General features: G+C 40.9%; 1 protein-coding gene across 2 annotated transcripts; it reads left to right on the forward strand.

Annotated features, from left to right (window-relative positions):
• Positions 1 to 1,063: 1,063 nt before the first annotated feature.
• Positions 1,064 to 17,770, forward strand: LOC144024494 (fidgetin-like protein 2). 2 transcript variants are annotated; one of them, XM_077530813.1, is made up of 3 exons: positions 1,064 to 2,192; positions 7,051 to 7,266; positions 15,816 to 17,770. In XM_077530813.1, exons 2-3 carry the CDS (start codon positions 7,242 to 7,244, stop codon positions 16,946 to 16,948), a joined length of 1,158 nt encoding a protein of 385 aa, XP_077386939.1. In that variant the 5' UTR covers positions 1,064 to 2,192; positions 7,051 to 7,241; the 3' UTR covers positions 16,949 to 17,770. The 2 variants fall into 2 exon arrangements, with proteins under 2 accessions (XP_077386939.1, XP_077386940.1); XM_077530814.1 differs by lacking the exon at positions 1,064 to 2,192 and adding an exon at positions 6,458 to 6,602.
• The last annotated feature ends 2,727 nt before the right edge of the window (positions 17,771 to 20,497 follow it).

Consider the following 20,497-nt stretch of genomic DNA (forward strand, 5'->3'; position numbering starts at 1 on the left):
AATTGAAATGGAGCCATATAGAGCGAGTGCTCTCTCGACTTTAAAACACTCGAAGAATGTCTCTGACTTAACTGTACATGTTTTATATGTACGTATATGTAATGTTGATTTTTGGATTATATAAAGAGAAAAATAAACTATTACACAATTAAACAATGTGCTATCCTAATTTATGACAGGAACAACTAAGGGGAACCAGTTATGTTTTTTACAAAATCAGGCTTATGTCTCTAAAAATGAAAATTGAGATATTCATTTATTCTAATTCAACACTTAATTGCTTTGAAAATGATATATAATAAATAGCAATACCTCAAAAATTGGAGTTACAGCTGTTTCAATGTTGCAGAGTTGAAAAAGGGTTGTTTTTTGGGGGGGTACCACAAGGGGGCAGCCACAACCCGTTTCAAGAACATTTGTCCCCAGACTCTAGGAGGTCACACCATTCCCATTTGTGTATTTCTTGCTTACCTAACCTACAAGATCTCCTTCCATATGCTTCCCTCCTTGTGACACCCCCCTCCCCCACATTTGATCCTTGAGGTGAGAGCAGCGTGCACATCTGGAGGTGATCCCCGCTGCAGAGGAACAGCCTGTGGGAAGGCAAGCCTACCGGGTTAAAGATGCACAGCACCCTTTATGTATATCTAAATGTGCACGCTGAGCCCGAGGGTGTCATGTGATCCCCACTCCCAGTACTGATGATTACAAACAGCTGGCGGGCTGTGGCCTCGGCCAATTAGCTACGAGGTTGGCTGTGACATCATAGTGGAGGAGTGGGGTGTGCGGGGCATTTTAGATGGCTTTTCACCTCTTGAGTTTAAACAGAGACCAGCAAAGTGACGTGACTGACACTCATGTTGCCCTATGCATCTATCTATCTATCTATCTATCTATCTATCTATCTATCTATCTATCTATCTATCTATCTATCTATCTATATGTATATAACTAGCTAGCTAGTTTGTTATCTATCTATCTATCTATCTATCTATCTATCTAGCTATCTATCTATCTATCTATCTATCTATATGTATATAACTAGCTAGCTAGTTTGCTATCTATCTATCTATCTATCTATCTATCTATCTATCTATCTATCTATCTATCTATCTATCTATCTATCTATCTATCTATCTATCTATCTATATGTATATAACTAGCTAGCTAGTTTGCTATCTATCTATCTATCTATCTATCTATCTATCTATCTATCTATCTATCTATCTATCTATATGTATATAACTAGCTAGCTAGTTTGCTATCTATCTATCTATCTATCTATCTATCTATCTATCTATCTATCTATCTATCTATCTATCTATCTATCTATCTATCTATCTATCTGTATATAACTAGCTAGCTAGTTTGCTATCTATCTATCTATCTATCTATCTATCTATCTATCTATCTATCTATCTATCTATCTATCTATCTATCTATCTATCATGTAGCTAACTAGCTAGCTAGTTTGGTAGCTAGCTTGGTATCTATCTGTCTGTCTGTGTACGTGGGTATACGGTGTATAACCACTTCTTTTTCAGTCAGTATTGAGTAGACCTACTTCTAAATATGACAAATACATTTTATATTATTCCAGGCTGCTTGTGTTACCAGTAGTAACTACAAAATGTTCTTAATGACGGTGCCACTATTTGTGACGTCACCCATCATCAAGAACAACATTGTTCCACGTTCAAAGACGAACACTGCCGCATGTGGGTAAGCCAAATTAATCTTATTTGCCTCTTGTTGGACCCAGTGAGCTGTGGTGCGCTTTTCTCAGTGAACAGAGGCAGCAGCTCTGGGCTGGCCCTCCCCTCCATCAATCTATGTCATAAATCTGTCACGTATAGAAAAAAGGAACTGCTGAATACAGATTTGTCAGCAATTAATCTAACCTCTATTACCAGGCTGGGATATTGTGTCCTCTATATCTGAGAACAATAAGCCACTCTTAACATTGAGCATGGCAATGCTGGTTATGTGCTAAAGAGCACTCTTGCAAAGAAGGCCGTTTTGTAGATGAAACACTATGTTTCAAAACTTACAGTTCTTTCCTTCGTTTTCCCTCCTCAGCACAACTCTTTCCACATCAGCCCGCCTGTGTGAGACCGCTGTCGTCTATAATTGGAAATCATTGAGACAGAGCGGTGCCATTAAATCTCGAGGAGACGCAGAGGACTTGGCAAGTGAGTTCAGCTAATTGACATTCTGCTCTTGATAGGGAACATGCAAGAAAGTCAGTTTGGATATGCAGCTCCTCTCATTTTACAATATATATATATGTATATATCTGGGTGTCAAAATTAGTGTGTTAATTTTGAATGAATATAAAGTTCCTTTAACGCTACTATTTTTTTATTTTTTTTTTTAAACACAAAATTAACAACCACCCCTTACTTGGAAAGCCTATACTGGGGGAATTCCAGTTGCAACTCAGCAGACGCGTCCATGTCAAAATTTGGCAGTCATAATGTTTGTAATAATACATATATTTGTGGAGACTGGAGTCAAGTTGTATTTTACGATTTAAAAAATGTGCAGAATTTCACATACTTCATATTAAACATTAGATAGCTCTTAATATGAAAAGAAAAATGCACTGAGCTGTTGCCAACTTCTTACAAATGCAATTATGCCATCTAGTGGCAGAAAAATGACCTAAACACAAATCAATATTACACTCGTTTTTTGACACTACAATACATCCTTTTAATTTTAACTCAATTTTATGAATTATTAGTAAATTATCGTAGCAGTGATTGAAAAATACAGCCATATTCTATTAGTTTAACATGTTTTGCACTTATGTGAACAAGAGTATGAAACTTGGGGAAAAATATTTTATTGTACATTTTATTGTACATTTAGAACAGATATAAAATTTGAGATTAATCGTGAGTTAACTTTTGAAGTCATGTAATTAATTACAGTATGATTAAGATTTGTAATCGCCTGACACTCCTGCACTGCCCCACCTCTAATATGAATATCTGCACTGTATGTATTTAATCATGTTATTAAGGATCATAAGCTGCTCACAATACTAATATGATTTCAAAAGCCTTATCATTTGAGTGCAGTGACATGGTGGCGCATTTCCGTTACATTTCCTCTTCGTTTATCAGATATCCTGTTCCTGTTTGCGCCTTTCTTTTCTTTTGTTGTTGCGCATTTCACCCTTTACATCAGTTCATGTACAAACACAGAGCTGGCGGGCATGACGTTTGTATTCAGGCAGTCCAGTTTCAAAAAGATTTGTGTGTCGTGTTTAACCCCCTCCTCACCTTATTATAATTACTGGGACAGTTCAGTGGAGCAGTGGGCCAGTGCTCAGCTGCTTGAGACAGAATTAGAGTGGCAAACAGCTGAGCTTCTCCAGGGTACTATCATGTGACCTATCCCACCCACAGGGCCGAAAGGACCAAGGGTAGAGTTACCACGTGCAGTTTCCATCACGGCCTCACGCGTGTGTCAATACATGTGTTCCGAAGTGCATTTGCGGCACAAGATCCACACCAAACAAAATGTTGTAAACTCCGACCTGCTGATAGGTCTATCTTCCCTCCCTCTCACTTTGTTCTACTGACCCGCTTTGGGCCACATGCAGAGGTGCTTCTTCTGTAACAAGAGAGCACATCTGGAAGCTTCAGCTCAATGCTGCCTTATCAATGATGAAAAGAACAGCCTCTGTTGCACATTGTAGGATTGTTTAGATGCATTGTTTCCTTCCCTGGAAAATAACAGTGTCCCCCCCCCCAGCCAGTGTCTGTCAGCAAAAGCACGTAAATGTGAGCAAGCTGAGCGCTGCATGAGGTATTACTCATCTGAGGAACACTTCCAAACCTTTAAATGGTGTCTATTCAAGTCAAAGTGCATTTGGACTCAAGTATGACATAATACATTAAACTGCAGACTTCACCTTGTAATTAGTGCATTGATTAAAGAGTCATGTAAAAAAAAATTAACGAAGTCAACCTAATTACTCCGATAGATGTGTGAAAATAATGAAGAAATAATGCCCATCACAGACTTAATTATAATAGACTGATGTTAGTTAATCTGGAATATTATTTATGAAACCTGAGGCAAACACTCCTAAGGTAATTAATATTACACATTGATCATGATCATGCTAGTGTACAGTGGAGATGAGGCGTTTACCAGTCCTTGAAGTCCACCATACTTCCTGGTTGATGTTACTGTACAAATAGGGGGTGAAAGTGTAAATATTTTACAAGCTACTCTGCGATGTAGACACACGTATATAGACAAATGTACAGTGTATAATGTGAAGAGCAATTACATTGAAGTCAATACAGTTACAAAATTGTTTTGTACATTATTTGTTACCTAAATGTGCCAAGGACAATACAAAATTATTATAAATAAATTACATTATCATTAACTTGATAGGTCAGTCGCCCCTGCTAACATGTCCACCTCATTGACGTGTGTTTTAGCCTGCTCTAGTCCAATTTTGCCTTTATGGAGTATGAATACACCCGTTTTTATCCGTTTCAGGGGTCGACCATTTTGTAACTTGCTGCCTTACTAGTGGCTGCTTTTTGCCTTTTAAGCATTTTGCCTTGTACAGCCACTCACTGCCAACTAAAAATGACACCAGAGTGCCAAAGGGCTCAGGTAACGACTGTCACGGCTCACTTGTTTTCTGGGTTTGGTCATGTGACATTCACAAGCTGAGCCCTTTGACACTGTGATGTCATTTTCAGCCGACAGCAAGTCGCAAAATGGATAGATTAAAATGGTTAGATTTGTCTTTGTAATTTATACTAATGCAAAATTAATCAGAATGTCATGTTTAGATTAGTGGTGGTGCATTTTTTTATTTTATTTGTGTTTAAGCTTCAAACACACATATCCCAAGAACATTGTTAGGTTCCTTGAAGACTGAATTGTCAATAGGTGTTTGTTTAAATGTGCCCTGCAATTGGCTGGCAACCAGATTGTACCACACGTCTCACCCAAAGGTCACTTGGCATTGACCCAAGAGTACCCATAACCCTAATGAGGATAAGCGGCATAGAAAATGAATGATTGGATAAATCCCTCTTTCAGCAGGAATATTTTTAATGGTGCAAGATTAAATTTAGCATCAAACAAAAGTATAAATGCACCCTTGTTGTAATGACAAATACTATTGAAACTAGTGCAATTTCTGGAGAAATTGCGTGGGAATGCTGAAAGCTGAATGCTAAGATTTTAATGCATGTGGAATGCTCATGAAATAAATTGAGAGATTAATTATGAAATTATGACCTCTACAATGCACTATACCAACTGTGCCACCAAGCAGTATCAGACACCTGGTAACGACGGTAAGTTATATGTACGGAAGTGGGCGTGGAAAGTGATACTTAGAAAAAGTTAAATGTCTGTCCCATTGAAAAAGAATGGGGAAAAGTTGATATTAAATGTTAAATTGTGCAAATACTGTAAGCAATGTGGAATCAGATGATATATATACCTCGGGAGGTGTGAATTTTTGAAGCTAGTTGAAATTTGAACACTGTAAATTGGAAGTATTATGTGTGAGTTGTTAACAGCAAAAGTGTGGAGAATAAAAATCACAATAACGTATGTGGGAATGCTGAAGCATTCCCACAATGAAAACTCCATAATGGTTATTTCCGATTGGATGGAAGAGTCATTGCGCCTTTGTGTGTGCGTGTATCTTGGCCGAGCGCCTGGTGTTGTGTACTGCTGAGCCGTGACTGTTTACAGCGGAGTAACATGAGGAGTTGACCGGCTTGTCCCGCCTACGCCATAACTCTTAATGCAGAACCACAGCTGTGTTTCCATGTTTGAGGCTCTAAGCAAAATCGAGGACACGAGAGAGTGTGGGGAAGACATGAACGAATGGAAATAAATCAATTTACATACGTGAAGAGGAATGGATGTTGAGTTACAGGTGAGGATATTAACCCACATTCTAGTCAAACGTTTGAGGCCAAAGCTGGGGTCATTTGCTCTTGCCCGTGCATGTGTTGTAGGGGGGGGATGGGGTTACATCAGGAATTAGGTAATATTGACATGGTTGTTGCGACCCCGCCCACCCAACAATACTACGATCGATGCAAATGATCAATAGGAGTCATTGACAATAGCTGAACTTCTCATGTGGTCAGCCGAGGAGAAAATTCACTATTTTTTACTCGTGTGTGTCCTTCGTCATGCTCATCCATCAAAGTGTTCCAAAAATGCATGCACATATTTATGCACTGCAGGGGGAACTGGCTCTTCTCTGACATAGCATGATTGGTCTTTTTTTTTTTTTTTTGGTCTCCTCTCTCTCTCTCTTTCTCTCTCTCTCTTTTCCTGCTGAAATAGTTTTAACAAAAGAGGGGGAGGGGTTGTGCAGTTGGGGGAGGGGATGTATGTGTTGCTCTGTTGTCACTAGGCCAGAGAGAGAGAGGGAGGGAGGGAGGCTGAAGGGCGATCGAGGGAGTGGAGGAGAGAAAGATATGGTCCCAGAAGGCAGTGCGGACATACACACTTCACACACTCTCTCGGTCTCCCCAGCTTGTTTTGTGGAATTACTTTTCAAATATTTGCCAAGCAGATGCAGACATGATCAGGTCAGTAATCATTTGCTAACTTGGAGTGTCAGCTTGGAAATGTTCTGCTATATGTGCTCCTCCTCATGTGATCTGATCTCTCCCATGTGTGGAACAATTCCACTATACGTGCTGTTGCTTATGCCTCCAACTAGTTTACCCTATGTAGGTCAAAGCAGGTGATGGAAAGCATGTCATGTTCAGTACATTATTCCAAATGTCACTTTTTCATTTGTTTGGAAAAAGGGTTGGACATGTGAATGTGTTGTGTGCATCTGGTCTTTTAAAGGATTAGAAACGTACCTGCCGGCTGACCGTGTGGTTTTGTGGTCACGCGTTACAAGCCGTCCATCTGTTAGCATTCAGCGGGACAGAATTGACAGCATTTTAGTCACTTTAAAAAAAAATATTTTAAGCATACCGAGCCAGTCTCTCTCACCTCTGACATTGGTTTGTGCGCGTTCCTCAGGTGGCCGTGCGTCCAAGCTGCCTCCAGGTGTGAGATGAACCATGGAAAGGTGCGGGGGTACGTTCACTAGCCCAGCTCGCATCCACCCAACCGACCGCAGCCCGGGGGGGTCCTGCAACATGCAGCGGAGCTCCCACTAGCACCAAGTGGACCCGGTCCTGTCCTCCTTTACTTGGGGCCAGGGCTGCAGAATGCTCAGTCCTGTCATCCCTTACAGTAAGTTTGCAAACATTTTGCATATCATCTGATTTTTATCACTTTTAGGGGGTCATCTGGGTGAGTGGTGTAGCATGGACAGACATGCTAATGGCTTTTACAGCTGAGACTCATTGAGGAATTTCACAGAACGTGTGCAGCTTCTCCTCTTTTTTTTTTTTTTCTCAGCCCCTCCGTGTGAATGTAGTGCAGTTTGTTTAGACGCTCGCTCAGACAATAAGATGTCTGTCCTAATATTTTCACAACAGCAAAACATTTGCTGGTTTGTATATAATGATTCCTAATTAATACAGGGGAGTAGGTTCTTTACTGGAAAGGCCCAATTAAAACGAAAAAAAAAAAACATCACCTTCAAACAACACCATGCAGTGTTAATCAGCATAGGTTGCTATCCAGGCTGATGAATATGCTTATATTGATTGACTGGAGTATTGATTAGGGCTAGCTTTAACAGGATTACGCTGCTAACCTGATTGGAATAATGCAACAGGAATTTATTTTCACATTTTCATAGTGTAATGCCAAGAGAGGTGAAAAAATGTAAAATGGTCGAAGGGTACTCGAGGGAAGTCTTTTTTTTTTTCTTTTCTTTTTTTTTCTTTTTTTTTTTTAGGCTGCTAGACACAAATCGTGCTAGCGTGCATCTGTCACATTCCTCCCTTCAAAAAAAAAAACTCACATCTTCTTGTTAGATTTCTTCCATTTTTTTTACGAGCCCAAATACGACGTACGTCTAATTCCAGGTTGTTTTTATCACAATGTGACATCAAGAGAGTGATGTTATGTTACTGTAGCCCTTTTTAGTGGCCATTTACCAGTGCTGAAGCGTTTTGTGTGATTGTTAGTAAGATGGTGCCAACAGCCTCTCATTAGTCCCGCAATGAAGCACACATTAACATGCCCTCCGCCTACAAACACACACATTAGGCTTCTATTACAATTAAAGCAGCTTGTTTAGCAAATAGTAGCACATCTTAAGTCCTCATTAGGTATAATGGCAAAGATGTGCTAGTTGAAAGGAGCAAAACGAGCGCAGCAAAGGACAGATGGAGAAGACGTGAGGAGAGACTGGTCAGCTGCAGCCTGATATATGAGTGGACACAATAAGCAAAAGGGGGCCAGGCCGGCCTCTGCCACATGTGAGTGTGTGCGTGTGTGTTTGTGTGAGGGAGAACTGAAGGGATGGGGGAAGGGAAAACTGACCACACAGGCTCGGACACAGTCGTCTTTTACAATTGTGCAAAGAGAAGAGAAGGCTGCTTGGAAGAAAAAGCCCAAGTAGAAAATGGAAGCAATAGAAAGTAATATTGATTGTTGTGACATTAGTGTCAAAAATTCCATTATGACATAATATAAAGCAGCTCCTCATGTTGGACTCACTACTTACATAACAATGCAAGCAAAAGGAGATAACGCTGCATTACTCTCTTCATTAATATCCCTCTCCTCCCATTGATGTCTTCTATATGGCTCGACACAATCGTGTGAAGTCCTTAACTGGCCTAAATGACCCAGTAATGTGCAAACTGGGCCGGTTGAGGGGGTGGAGGTCATTTATCAGCGCTATGTACAAGTACAGTCCCCCTCTATGGAAGTGGACAGTTCATGTGTGCGGCGCATGGACAGAGAGAGGATATGTGCTGTGTAAATAGATCGCAGGTTAGATTCCTGGCATTCCAGCAGCTTGACTCATCTGAAAAATGACCAGGAGTCTCTCTCTCTCTCTCTGTCGGTTTACCAGCCGAACAGGACACCGCACCAAAAGGCGCGCTTCACATGCAAATGTCCGTCCGGTTGGAAATGAAAGACTTTTGTTTATTAGGAGTGGAGTACAAGAAACAACAACTCCTGGCGGGTGTGTGTATGTGTGTGTTTTTTTGCCCCCCTTTCACAGCCACTTCTGATGCTTCACAACCCCCAAATCCCATTCCCTCTCAGACCCTTCCCCCACATCTACTTTCATCTAATTAGCCCCTAATTACTCAAACTGACCATGCAGTGGACTATGAGTCCAGTTTCCTCCTAGAAACATCCACGACTTGCATAACTTGTGTTCTATTTGTTATTTTGATGAATGAAATGACCAGAGTATGCTGGATAAAAATGTGCCTGTGTCACTCTTGGCCAATCTATTAAACGAATCAATCAAACTAGTTAGAGGATTTAATTTAGTTTAATACATTGCTGGTAGATCTTGTATTGACGAGTGCTATCATTCCTGCTGATGTCAGCCTTCCAACAAAACGTGATAGTGTAAGTGCGACTCTCCCAGATCATGTCACGTCGTTCTGCTTCTCCTGCCTCAACATGTTCGGTTATCTTCTGTAATATTTTAAGCCATAGGACTGTTAGGTACTATTTGTACTTGCAGTTGTACTACTAAAGTGTAACTCAAATCACATTTGGGAATTCAGCTCTTGGGGGCTTCTTGTTTGATATTGCGTAAACCTGTAAGATGTAGTATTATTTGGGTGATTATATTGGAAATGATGTAATGGAATGCCATGAATATAAAATCTTTACTAACTAAACTGTACATGGAGTGTTTTAATTTATATTTCAACATTCTCAACTATCGTACAAGTATTACTGCCTGAAGTCTTGGGTGACATCATCCACTAAATAGTAAGACTTTATGCAACTTCACGTAAGGTAGAATCCTGGTCAGTAATTGTGGCTTTTGGTGGTGTAAATAGTTCATCCTTGTGGTGGATGTCGCATGCTAAACTAGTGATACATCACACAATAGCTGCCATGACTCCTACTACTGCTACTTCTTCTTCCGCTTCTTTTTAATTTTCTTCACATTCTACTTCTTCCATTTATTCTTCTTTTGGCAGTTGGCAAGTACTTTTGGTGCATTACCGCCACTTTCTTTACCATGACTTATATTAAAGCAATTTGTAGTCTGAAAAAATGGTAAATGTGTCATCTTGGTGTAGGTTATAAGAGAGCGATACAAATTTTTTTCCAGACTTTTCTCAGCCAGTTTTCAATTCATTGTGTGAGGTGTCAAATGCAAGCTATTCAACATGAAACAGTAACATAAAAGGCAAGGCGCCGTCTAAATATGCACAGGGGCAGGTTAGACCAAATGTTGGTATATTTTTTTATTTCACCATTGTGGGCGTAAATATACCCAACTTGCTCCACTGCCAATCGAAGCGGCTCCTCTCATTCCCTTTAAGTATAGTGCACGAGAGGCATGCTCTTTAGCATGGCGGACATCTTCTAACAGCCTGGATTGTCAAGTGTTTATTGAGACCTCCTGTTAAACGCAATCTAAATTATGCCTATATAGAGCACGCTTCCATTATAAAATTGAACCCAAACAAACAATCATATTACATTATGCTTACTAAATATCCAATAACTTGAAATGACCACCATTTAGTTCAAGTCCCGTGAATGTGCCATCCATGCGCCCATAGACGCGTGATGTGCATCAAACTGGCAGTATACGACTGTATGATGATCACACTGATTAAGGAAAGCTGTCACAGTACCAAGCCGGCTTAGTTCTCATCTTTGACTGCTGCTAAGCCAAGCGTGGCCAAGAATGGAGGGCTCTCCACAAGTTCCAATCCAACACCAGTTGCTAGATTAGAGCCGGGGCTCCCTCACTCATCCCTCCTAATTCCTGGGCTAACCCCCCGCCGCACACCTAATACCCTCCCTCCGGCACACATCGGCACTTTTAATGGGTCACTGCAATTGAAATACATTTCACTTTAATTGGAAAACAGTGAGGTTGAGTGGAAGCAGAAATTACAGTATTAAAGGAGAAGTAAATAAAAAAAAAAAATCTTGACAATATGTTCTATGCAGCCCCACTAGTCTAAATAATATGTTATTCTTGTTAATATTGTCTTAGTGGAATATGAGTTAATCAGTAAAATCCTGCATTTTATTTATTTATTTATTTATTTATTTTAATCAATCAGAAGGCGGCAATTTTGCCACTCGCTGTCGAGTAAAAATGACATCAGTTGCTCAGGTCTCAGGTAACAACCAATCACAGCTCAGCTCCAGGAAAGAGGTGAACTGTGATTGGTCGTGGCAGAGCCTTGAGCAACTGTGATGTCATCTTCAGTTGACAGAAAGTGGCAAAATGGCCGCCATGTATACGTGCGGAATCTAATGAGATTCAATGCAAGACGTGTATCACCAGTTCGTTGTTAAGGTAACTGTTGTCATGGTGATATTATGAATGGTTTTCACTGTATGCTAAATGTAGCACAAAATGATCCCCCCCCCCCCCCCCGTCACAGTTTGAGCTTGAATTGACTGTAAAAGGTTTGTGTGTGAAGTATTAGTTTACATTTTACAAGACACATAAAAAGTTGTAAACGTTTAGTAGATTAGAATCCTCTTGATTAAATTCGCATCCTTGCAAAAATGTTCTAATGAATTTTCAATTAACAATCAGCGTATGTTGTCTTTCAAGCATGTAGCATGATTAATATTTATACTGAGCTTGTAGACATATCTCACAATTACTTCATGGAGGCTCCAAGCCCTCCAGTGGTGCTGGTGATGTCTTCAGTTTGTCTGGCCGAGTGTCAGATTGTGACACTACTGAGATAAAGCCGTATGTGCGCTAATCTTTCATTAGTCTGCTTTTCCAATCTGCGCATACTCCAACTCCAACTCCCAGCGTCTGCGCTCTGTGATCCACTCCCAGTTTTTACATTCCATTCTGCTGAATTTGGATGAGGATTCCATGTCACACTAGATTACATTGGTCGAATATGTCTTTTCATCGATTATGGCTTATGGGTCATCTGCTGAAGATGGGATGAGAGCAGATTTAAGCTATTTGCCTACAATCAGTGTGAGCTGTTTAAATTTATGGTTCTAGTGGTACGCAAAATGTTGGTGCATATAGGTGCAAACTGGGAAATTGAATGTTAACGGGGATGCTAGCTAAAAGATCCCATATCGCTCTCAGACACACTTTAGTTTCTTCTTCTACTAAATTATGTACACTGAATAAAGATGCCATGTGTAATATAATTGAACATGGGATGTAAAGGCACCAAAAGGCTTTGCTGTAGACTAGGGGTCTAGGGGATCTCTTAAAAAATTAGTAGAAATTAATATAGATTTTTTACATATTTCTTTGTATTTTATTTAAGATAAAATATTCTTCAAATGAATTAATGCTTACAAAGAATAATTAAATATTCCAAGATGTCAGTCCACATTTTTAGTTGTCAGAAAAAGCTGACAACGTTTTTAAAAATTACTAAACGTAAACATGTCCAAAAAGTGACCAACAAAATGTCCAAAAAGGAAGAGGAAAAGCAGAAAATTACCATAAATTGTCTGTGAAATTACTAAAAAATGTCAGAGATTTGAATAAAAAAGGCAGAAAAAGAAAATGTTCAAAATGTAACCTAAAATGTCCAAAAACAAAAGAGAGGCCAAACATTAATATTTTAGGAATTGCAAAATAGTCAGAATAAAGTCAGAAAATAAAATATTCAAAAAGTAACTATAAAATGTCCAAAGACAAAAGAAGAAATCCTGAAAGTTACCAAAAACGTCCACAAAATTGCCCAAAATATCAGAAAATTGCTAGCAAAAAAGAAATTTGACAGAATGGCAGAAAAGTCTAAAAATGTAGGAAAAACTACACACAAAAAAACCCAACAAAAAACAAATCCAAAAACTAGGAGATGCAAGGTAGAAAAAAAAATTGACTTGGGCCCTCAAATGGGCTAACACTAACACCCTCTTTCCTTTAAAACAATCTTTAGAAGTTTTGTGGATCCATACAGATTTTTTGTTATTTATTTGGCCCAAAATGGCTCTTTTGATAGGAAAGGTTGCTGACCCCTGCTGTAGACTTTCACAGGAAAGTCAAGTGCTCATGTTGACCCAATCAATTCATGGTAATGCAAATGTAAGAAAACGCTGAAGATGCTCCTCCATTTATGAATGACTTTTTAACAGGAAAAAAAAGGGCAAAACGTTTTTGTTTTTTTTCCCTTATACTGCTATTTGTTTGTACGTCTTTTTGAGATTATTGTGCCTGTGCATGGGTCAGCGCCATGATCAGGAATTCCCTAGAGTGCAAGGATTTCTCCGATCCAGGGCGGGGCTTGTGCTGGCCGAGAGCGCTGCTGTCCTTGGATTGGATGAGCAGGATTATTGGGCTGAAGGATCATTTAATTTAGGGATCAACATGTGGACCGTTTAGAGGCCCATCTGGTGGTCCTGGTGGCCATGTGACATGACCGGCACTAATCTGCATGTAAACAGTGTCAAAGTAGAATGAGCAAGTGCGTGCACGTGTGTGTTTAATCATAACTAATAACAATCAATCGGAAGATTAAACATAACTTCCATGGTAGAGGTGGAAAAATGGGGAAAAATTACTAAATTAGGTATTACTCAATTGTTTAGGGATGTTCATAACACCTTTTTTCCCCCAAACATTCTCAACTTATACGCCATCATCGCAAGTGTTGATGTAATTACCATTTTGAAATAGTTTCTCAAGTTTTCATGAAACAGAAAAGACTTTTCTGTGTAAGAAACTTTGTGTCAGAAGCCCCTCTGACCCAAGCCAAGATTAAAATCCTCCACAATGCATGGAATGTCAGCCTAATGCTAGTCATGTAGAAGCCAGGCAAGGGTCGCTCTGCTTGTGAAAGTGCGTACAATCACACATGAACACACTTTTTGGACTGCTGAATCAAGCGCTACTGTCAGCATGCAGAATGACAAAGTACTGTGGTTCCCCGCTACAAATGACGCCGCCCACGCTCGGCCCCCTGTCCAGCACAACCCCTGAAGGTTTGGGCCGAATTAGATCATACGCTCGGTGGGGGTGGCTTTGTTGACTCGGAGACTCGCTGAGGGACAACAATGGCCCCAATGTGAGAGAGGCAAAGGCAGAGGACAGCGCTGCGGCCAATGGAGGCTTATCGCCGTGGAGACCAGGCTGGGGGCTATGTTGGCAGCTTCTCATAAAGATTAGGACAGTTGTCCCCCCCTGCCTCAATGGGATGGTGTGGAGGAGCATAGGCTAAACGCTGACATGATGCTCAGATAACCAGGATGACACTTTGCTTCCTAATCTCCTTGAGAACAAAATATTCCCTTTTTAATCTGGACAATTGAATCCTGCTGGAATACATTTGATGGTGGCCCAAAGAGATCGATACCTGAAATTGTATATACCGGTACATCTTCTATTTTAATTATTTTATGACTTTTTTTTTTTTTTTTTTTCCAGAGTGAATGCATGTTATTGTTTTTTCAACATTTGTGTTAAGTGTTTACAGCTACCATTGTACAGTATAAGTGACACTGTTGTGATGATAAATATTAAATAACGTACACTGTGTATGTATGTGTTGTTTTTGGTGCCAAACTGTTTCCCAAATATATTGGTGTGTGTGTGAATGAGAGGCATTAATTTTGTGCAATTTACAGGGTGACACTTTAAGAAGTTCTGTCTATTACCTCTCTTTAGTTTACATGCAGAGGCTCGAGCCACCGACCTCAAATATGGCAGATGCGCTGACATAGTGCAGTAGATAAACCCACTCGAGGTGGTGTCTGTGTATAAAGTATTTATGTTAACACATTCACAATCAGTTTTTTTTTTAAATAGTAGGCTATGGTACTAGTTTGGGGCCACTGTCTGTTAGCTAACTGTGAAGCTAACTTAGCTAGCTCACGTGCGTCTGTGGGTTTCAAAATGACTGACAACGGGCTGCATATTTTTGCTAACACATTCACAATCACAGATTTTTTAAGAGTCTGGTTTCCGGTTTGGAAACTGTGAAGCTAATTTTGCTAGTTCACCTGCATCTATGCGTTTAAGAATGGCAGATAAAGTCAGACATCATATTTTTTTGTGTCTTTTATCTTTGAGTTGCTATTTGCTAACTTTGCATGTTGTCATAGTCTTTTAATCAATTTGATCAAAACAATTCATCGATCCAAATGTAACAATCTTTGTAGCTTCTTCCATGATGAGGGAGCCAAAGAAATTCATCTCATAGCATACTGGTGGCTGGGACTGTTTGGTGCGCACGAAACACAAAACAATTACTTTTCTTTCAAAAACCATAGGTATATTGTATAAATCAGATTTTGAAATGTATAAGAATGATTTGCCAACTCAAGTCAAGTCGAGTCCCATGAATCTCAAGTCGCTTTCATAAGTTTTAGGCAAGCAAGTCGCAACTCTTAAAATTAAAGGCTATTTGTGTCAAACTCGAGTCAAATCATGTGACTCCCCCGGCAACTACAACTTCTGTATGGGTGTGTTTTCACACTTGAACATTGGTACTCTGGTGTGATGTGTACCCAGACAAGTCACATGCTCATGCAGGCTTTTTCATCATCAGACCAAATGTTGCCCAGTGAAAAGCCCAAACAAGTGAATGGACAACATTTGTGACGTATGACCTGACTCAAAATTTGAAAACAATAATGTCTCCTCTCTTTAGTTCAAATCCACAGTAACTATCATGAGAGCAGAACATGTCCGTGCATTTGTAGAAGTAACGTCTTATCATTCTCTGCAGGTCTATTGAAGATGCACTGGTCTCCGGAGCACACCGCCCCTATATCTCAGTGGCCTGAGCAGCACCTCGATGTCACCTCCACTACTTCACCTCCGTCTGTCCACAAACACGAGCCCTACGCCCCAGCCGCTCGCCGCAATTACGCTCACACGGGTTACCCGTGGGCCAGCGACGACATATCAGCCCTTACCGCTTCTTCGCTTCTCAAGCGCTACGCCGAGAAGTACTCGGGACTGGAGCTGCCCTACGAGCGTCCCCCGTCGGGGGCCTACCCGGAGCCCGGAGCTTTTCTGAAAACCGAATCGGAACCCTGGGCACTTAGCCAGGGCGTCGAGTGCTACCCTGGAATTGAAGCGCTAACTGCCGCCAAGGTGGGCTCTGGCTCCGCGGGCATCCCGACCACGGGAAGCGTGACCGTCGTGAGCAGTAACTTAGCCTCGGACCCGGGCTACGGAGCCGCTGGCCCCTGTGGCGCCCCATCGTCCCAGGACTACCCTTCTGCCTACAACAGCACCTACCTGTCGTCGGGATACTGCCCTCAGCCAGGCTCAGCACTTCCTCCTACCCCTCTTCACTCTTTGCAGGCCACGCCCACTCTTGTGCCCAGCTACAGCGCCAGCAGTCCGGTCTACAACTACCCGCCGGGGTGCTATCCCCAAAACAGCCTCTCTTCCACTTACAGCCACCCCAGTGCCTCCTACTTACCCCCAGGGATTAGTGCCCCTACTCCTCTAGCCCCCAGGCCCACTATGGTGGGTGGCAGTTACAGCTACCCATCGCACAGCCTCGGAGGGGGCGGCGAGCCCGTGGCGCCGCTGAAACGCAAAGCCTTCGAGATGGGAGAAGACGGACAAGAAGGCGGCGAGGTTGAGGGATCGCGCTACAGGAAATACGGCAACGGCCTCAGCAAAGGCAACGGCTACGACGTGAGCGGCTCCGGCTCGGACCCGCAACCCTACAAAGCCGGGAAGCCCCTCATGTCGCCGCCTTATCGCGCAACGGGGGATTACAGCCCGCCATCCGGCCTGGCGGTGGAGAATGCGTCCGGGGAGCACAGCTTTCCTCGTCAGAGGATGCCCATGAAGATAGCGGCGTCGCACACACGGGCCGAGGACCCCGCCGGGGGCCACTGAAGATTCCTTTGCGCTTGGAATCAAGATTTTTAACGAGACAGTCCTCCAATAAATACGACCACAAAGGTCGTTTTGAAAGGTGCAAAATTATCACCAAGTGTGACGTGTTATAGTTTAGCGACCCCTAGCAGCCATGTTAAATAGCTCAAAAATGCTATTTATTTCGAACCCAGTCCGTCTGATCCGAAGACAAGTGTTTATCTGACTGACAGATCATCGAACCTGGCAATAGGCAGATTGATATTGCGCATCACTCAAGTGAGTTCTCCGCAATATCCATCTGGTACCTCTCCGCGGTAATTTGCTCGGGAAAGGCGGGACATTCTGTACAATAATTCAAGCTGATTGGATGATGTGGCATTGTACACATTTGTTTTCACCGATCACGGCCATGAGTGAAAATTTCGTCTTCATTCTTGCCGAAGGGGGGAAAAGCACGAACATCTTACCAGCTAGAAATGCACGAAGTGCCTCTTTCTGTTCAACATTCAACAAGGAAACGGTGAGTCATCCTGTGAGAACAGAATTAATTGTATCGTCCATTCGTCCATGTTAGGTTTGTTTGTTAGCTTCCTGGTTTCGTCAGTTGCATATCCCGCCCCTAAACACAATGTCGCTCTGTGACTGGTCGTTCGGATTGGCGGAAATCAACGGGAGTGGTACAAGATGGATTCTCCGGAGTTTGTGAACTCACAAATACCGCGAGAATTCATCTTGCAAGGGCAAGGTTACTATTTACCCAGTGGTTGTTTGAAAGTTAGACGCAGACAATTAGTGTCCCATGTGTGATGTAACGTGTACTGTACAACCTCAACGAAAGCCTCATCCGACGGTGAATTGACATGTTAAGAGTAAAAGTGAACACAAAGCTTGTTGCTGGATTGTTAGTTCAGTAAGTTGACGATAGTCTCTCGCACAGAGAATCCAGGTTCGAGTCTGTTTTGTATTTTTTCAACATGGCCGATAGAGGTCGCTAAACTACATTATACATAACACTTGGTCGTATTTTGGTGCATGGTAAAACGGTCGTATTGTCGTTATTGTTGGCGGACTTGTTGTTTTTAACCCAAAAACATTTGAATATCGCTTGCAACCACAAGAGGGCACAAGACTAAGATTTATTTTACCTCATCTTTCATTATACATGTTTTCCCAAAGATACACGGGGGCATTTTATCACGTCAGGTTGGAGTATTGTTGGAGTATTATCGGAGCATTCGATACATAGATATAGAAAATCGAAAAGTATGCTTCTCTCAGGATCTATTTATTCCTTTCTGCTACTGTGGCAGCACCGTGGAAATGTGGCTTTTTTTTTTTTTTTTTTTTTTTTTTTAAATGGCATTATTTTATGTAGCCATGAGTTTGAACAGTTCCAATGACTGCAATGTAATTTTCCAGCCCACAAAGATCATTTCTGACCAAAAAGTAAGCAGAGCAATAATTGAAAAAGTGAGATTGCCGTTCGACTTCAGCACAATCATACAGTAGCAGATTAAGAGGCTTGAGGAAATGAATGTTTCTTATATGTGCCCCGCCCCCAACTCCCTCATTTGCTTCCTGCCTCTTGTTTTCAACCTGTTCCACGCTACTGTTGTCCTGTTTATACAAATCATGCTGCTTATATAAAAGCTGGCCTTTACGCTGTTTTACTACAGGATCTCATTCCTGTGTATTTTGGCAGTATGCAACTTTGGGGCACGTTGTTTACATGCAGATGCTCACAGAGGCTTATTTGTGAAACGCCGGCAAGAATCCATTTTATATTTTGTCTTAACTATGAGCAACAATCATGCAACATACTGCTGAACTTAATGCAATTGGGCGGCATGTAAACGCGCTCGAAATGGGCCCGCTTGGATTTACTTTACAGATATTCGTTGTCTTTATTTTTGCCTCTGGAAAGGAAGATTTATCGTCATGTTATTGAATACTCAGGAAGAATATTGTTACCTCAGAATGATGATGATGATGATGATGATGATGAATGTATGTTATTACCATTGGAGTGCTTGTTGGGAGACCTTTGGAGCAAAACTGGAGCTGTGGGAAAGCAAAGCATACTCTGAACCCTTCAGGGAATTGACAAGGCCTTCGACAATAACAGTGAAAATGCACACACGAACACTTGCATGCTTACACACACGCGCACACACAAACACACTGTTTGGTTGCTCTGGGAATGAAAGTGGCGATATTTGTACCAGGGCCTGAAAAGTTGAATGTAATTCAGATTTTTTTTTTTTTTTTTTAAAGAAAGGACAATACATGCCATAATGTACATCAATGACATTTTTAGATATATGAAACATATTTTCTTCATGTATAGATTCCCTTATAGATTTTTGGTGGAGAGTTGAATGATGTTTTGTGTTAGTTGACCTGTATGTAGTTTGCAGCAGGACGAACGGTTTTATGGACACACTAATGATGGACAACCGAAAAACAAACACGCTTCAATACGTTTTTCAAAATGTCTTAATGTCAGTGTTAGGTTTCTGTTTTCTACGGCATCTGATTGTTGAATTGGCACCACACGGGAGATGGTTTGTGATCGTTTTGCTAGTGCCAATTTGTTAATCAGCAAATTCAAATTGAAGAGCGGGAACCTCACTGATTGTAGGATTTGGGTTTAAGAAAAGAGGGCACAAAACGTGTATAAGGTTCAGTGTTTAATTGTATCCTAAAGGGTCACATTTTTGCTGCATTAAGAAAGTACATTGAAAGTGTGACACATGACCTCGTCACACATCTTCAAATTAAAATAAGAGATTAAAAAGATGATACACAACTAAACCCCAGTGTTTTAAAAAGTATTAAAGCGCTTAGCTATAAGAATTGAATGCTCTTCAGTGTCACACACAATTTGCTACATAAACTGTTCTCATTTAGTGAGTTTTGTTCAACCCAAAAAGGATTTCAGTGTTATCTTTTTTTCGTTGTATCTTTGTGCATTCTCTGTAACCATTTCTACCTCATTTTGAAGACATTGTACATGGAAATATTTATTTCATGTCCTTTCATATGACAGATTAGGAGCAATGTTTCTCTACTTCAACTTGTTATAGTCTACCTCAGTAAAACTGTCATGTCATAAAAAATGAAGATATCATATAACCGCACCCCAAAAATCAAAATTTTGTCTTTTTTTTTTTTTTTTTGTCTATCCAACCAAAAATGTTTGACGTTTGAGTGTTGTCTTTCACTAAAATGTACAATGTTGACAACTACATGTGGCACTGGTGTTTTGTCTTACCACAGATCTTATTCTCGCATCTACCCATTGTTTTTATTCCTTACTTAGGTTTTGCTTTTTGACTTTCGGCTTAGTCCCTGTAAATCGGGGGTCGTCACCACAGCCTTTTATGAAATGAAGAAACACAAGTAATAAACAACCAGCTTTAAAATAGGAGTGTGTTTGATCACTGCCCACATTATTTTTTTCAGTCAACAAAATGACTTGGTCAGTTTTTTTTTATTTGTCGCAATTGCATGTCTCCCCTTAAATCATTCAAGCGTGAACGTACTCAAGCAGAAGCCAGATAACAA

The sequence above is a fragment of the Festucalex cinctus genome, chromosome 8 (genome assembly GCF_051991245.1).
Source record: "Festucalex cinctus isolate MCC-2025b chromosome 8, RoL_Fcin_1.0, whole genome shotgun sequence".
In the NCBI taxonomy this organism is placed as follows: Eukaryota; Metazoa; Chordata; class Actinopteri; order Syngnathiformes; family Syngnathidae; genus Festucalex; species Festucalex cinctus.

What these genes read in the sequence shown, in the direction of transcription:
- LOC144024494 (XM_077530813.1), top strand. Translation starts at nt 7,242, where the DNA reads ATGCTCAGTCCTGTCATCCCTTACA. An exon ending in CAGTCCTGTCATCCCTTACA is followed by an intron (nt 7,267 to 15,815) that starts GTAAGTTTGCAA and finishes CATTCTCTGCAG; the next exon opens with GTCTATTGAAGATGCACTGG.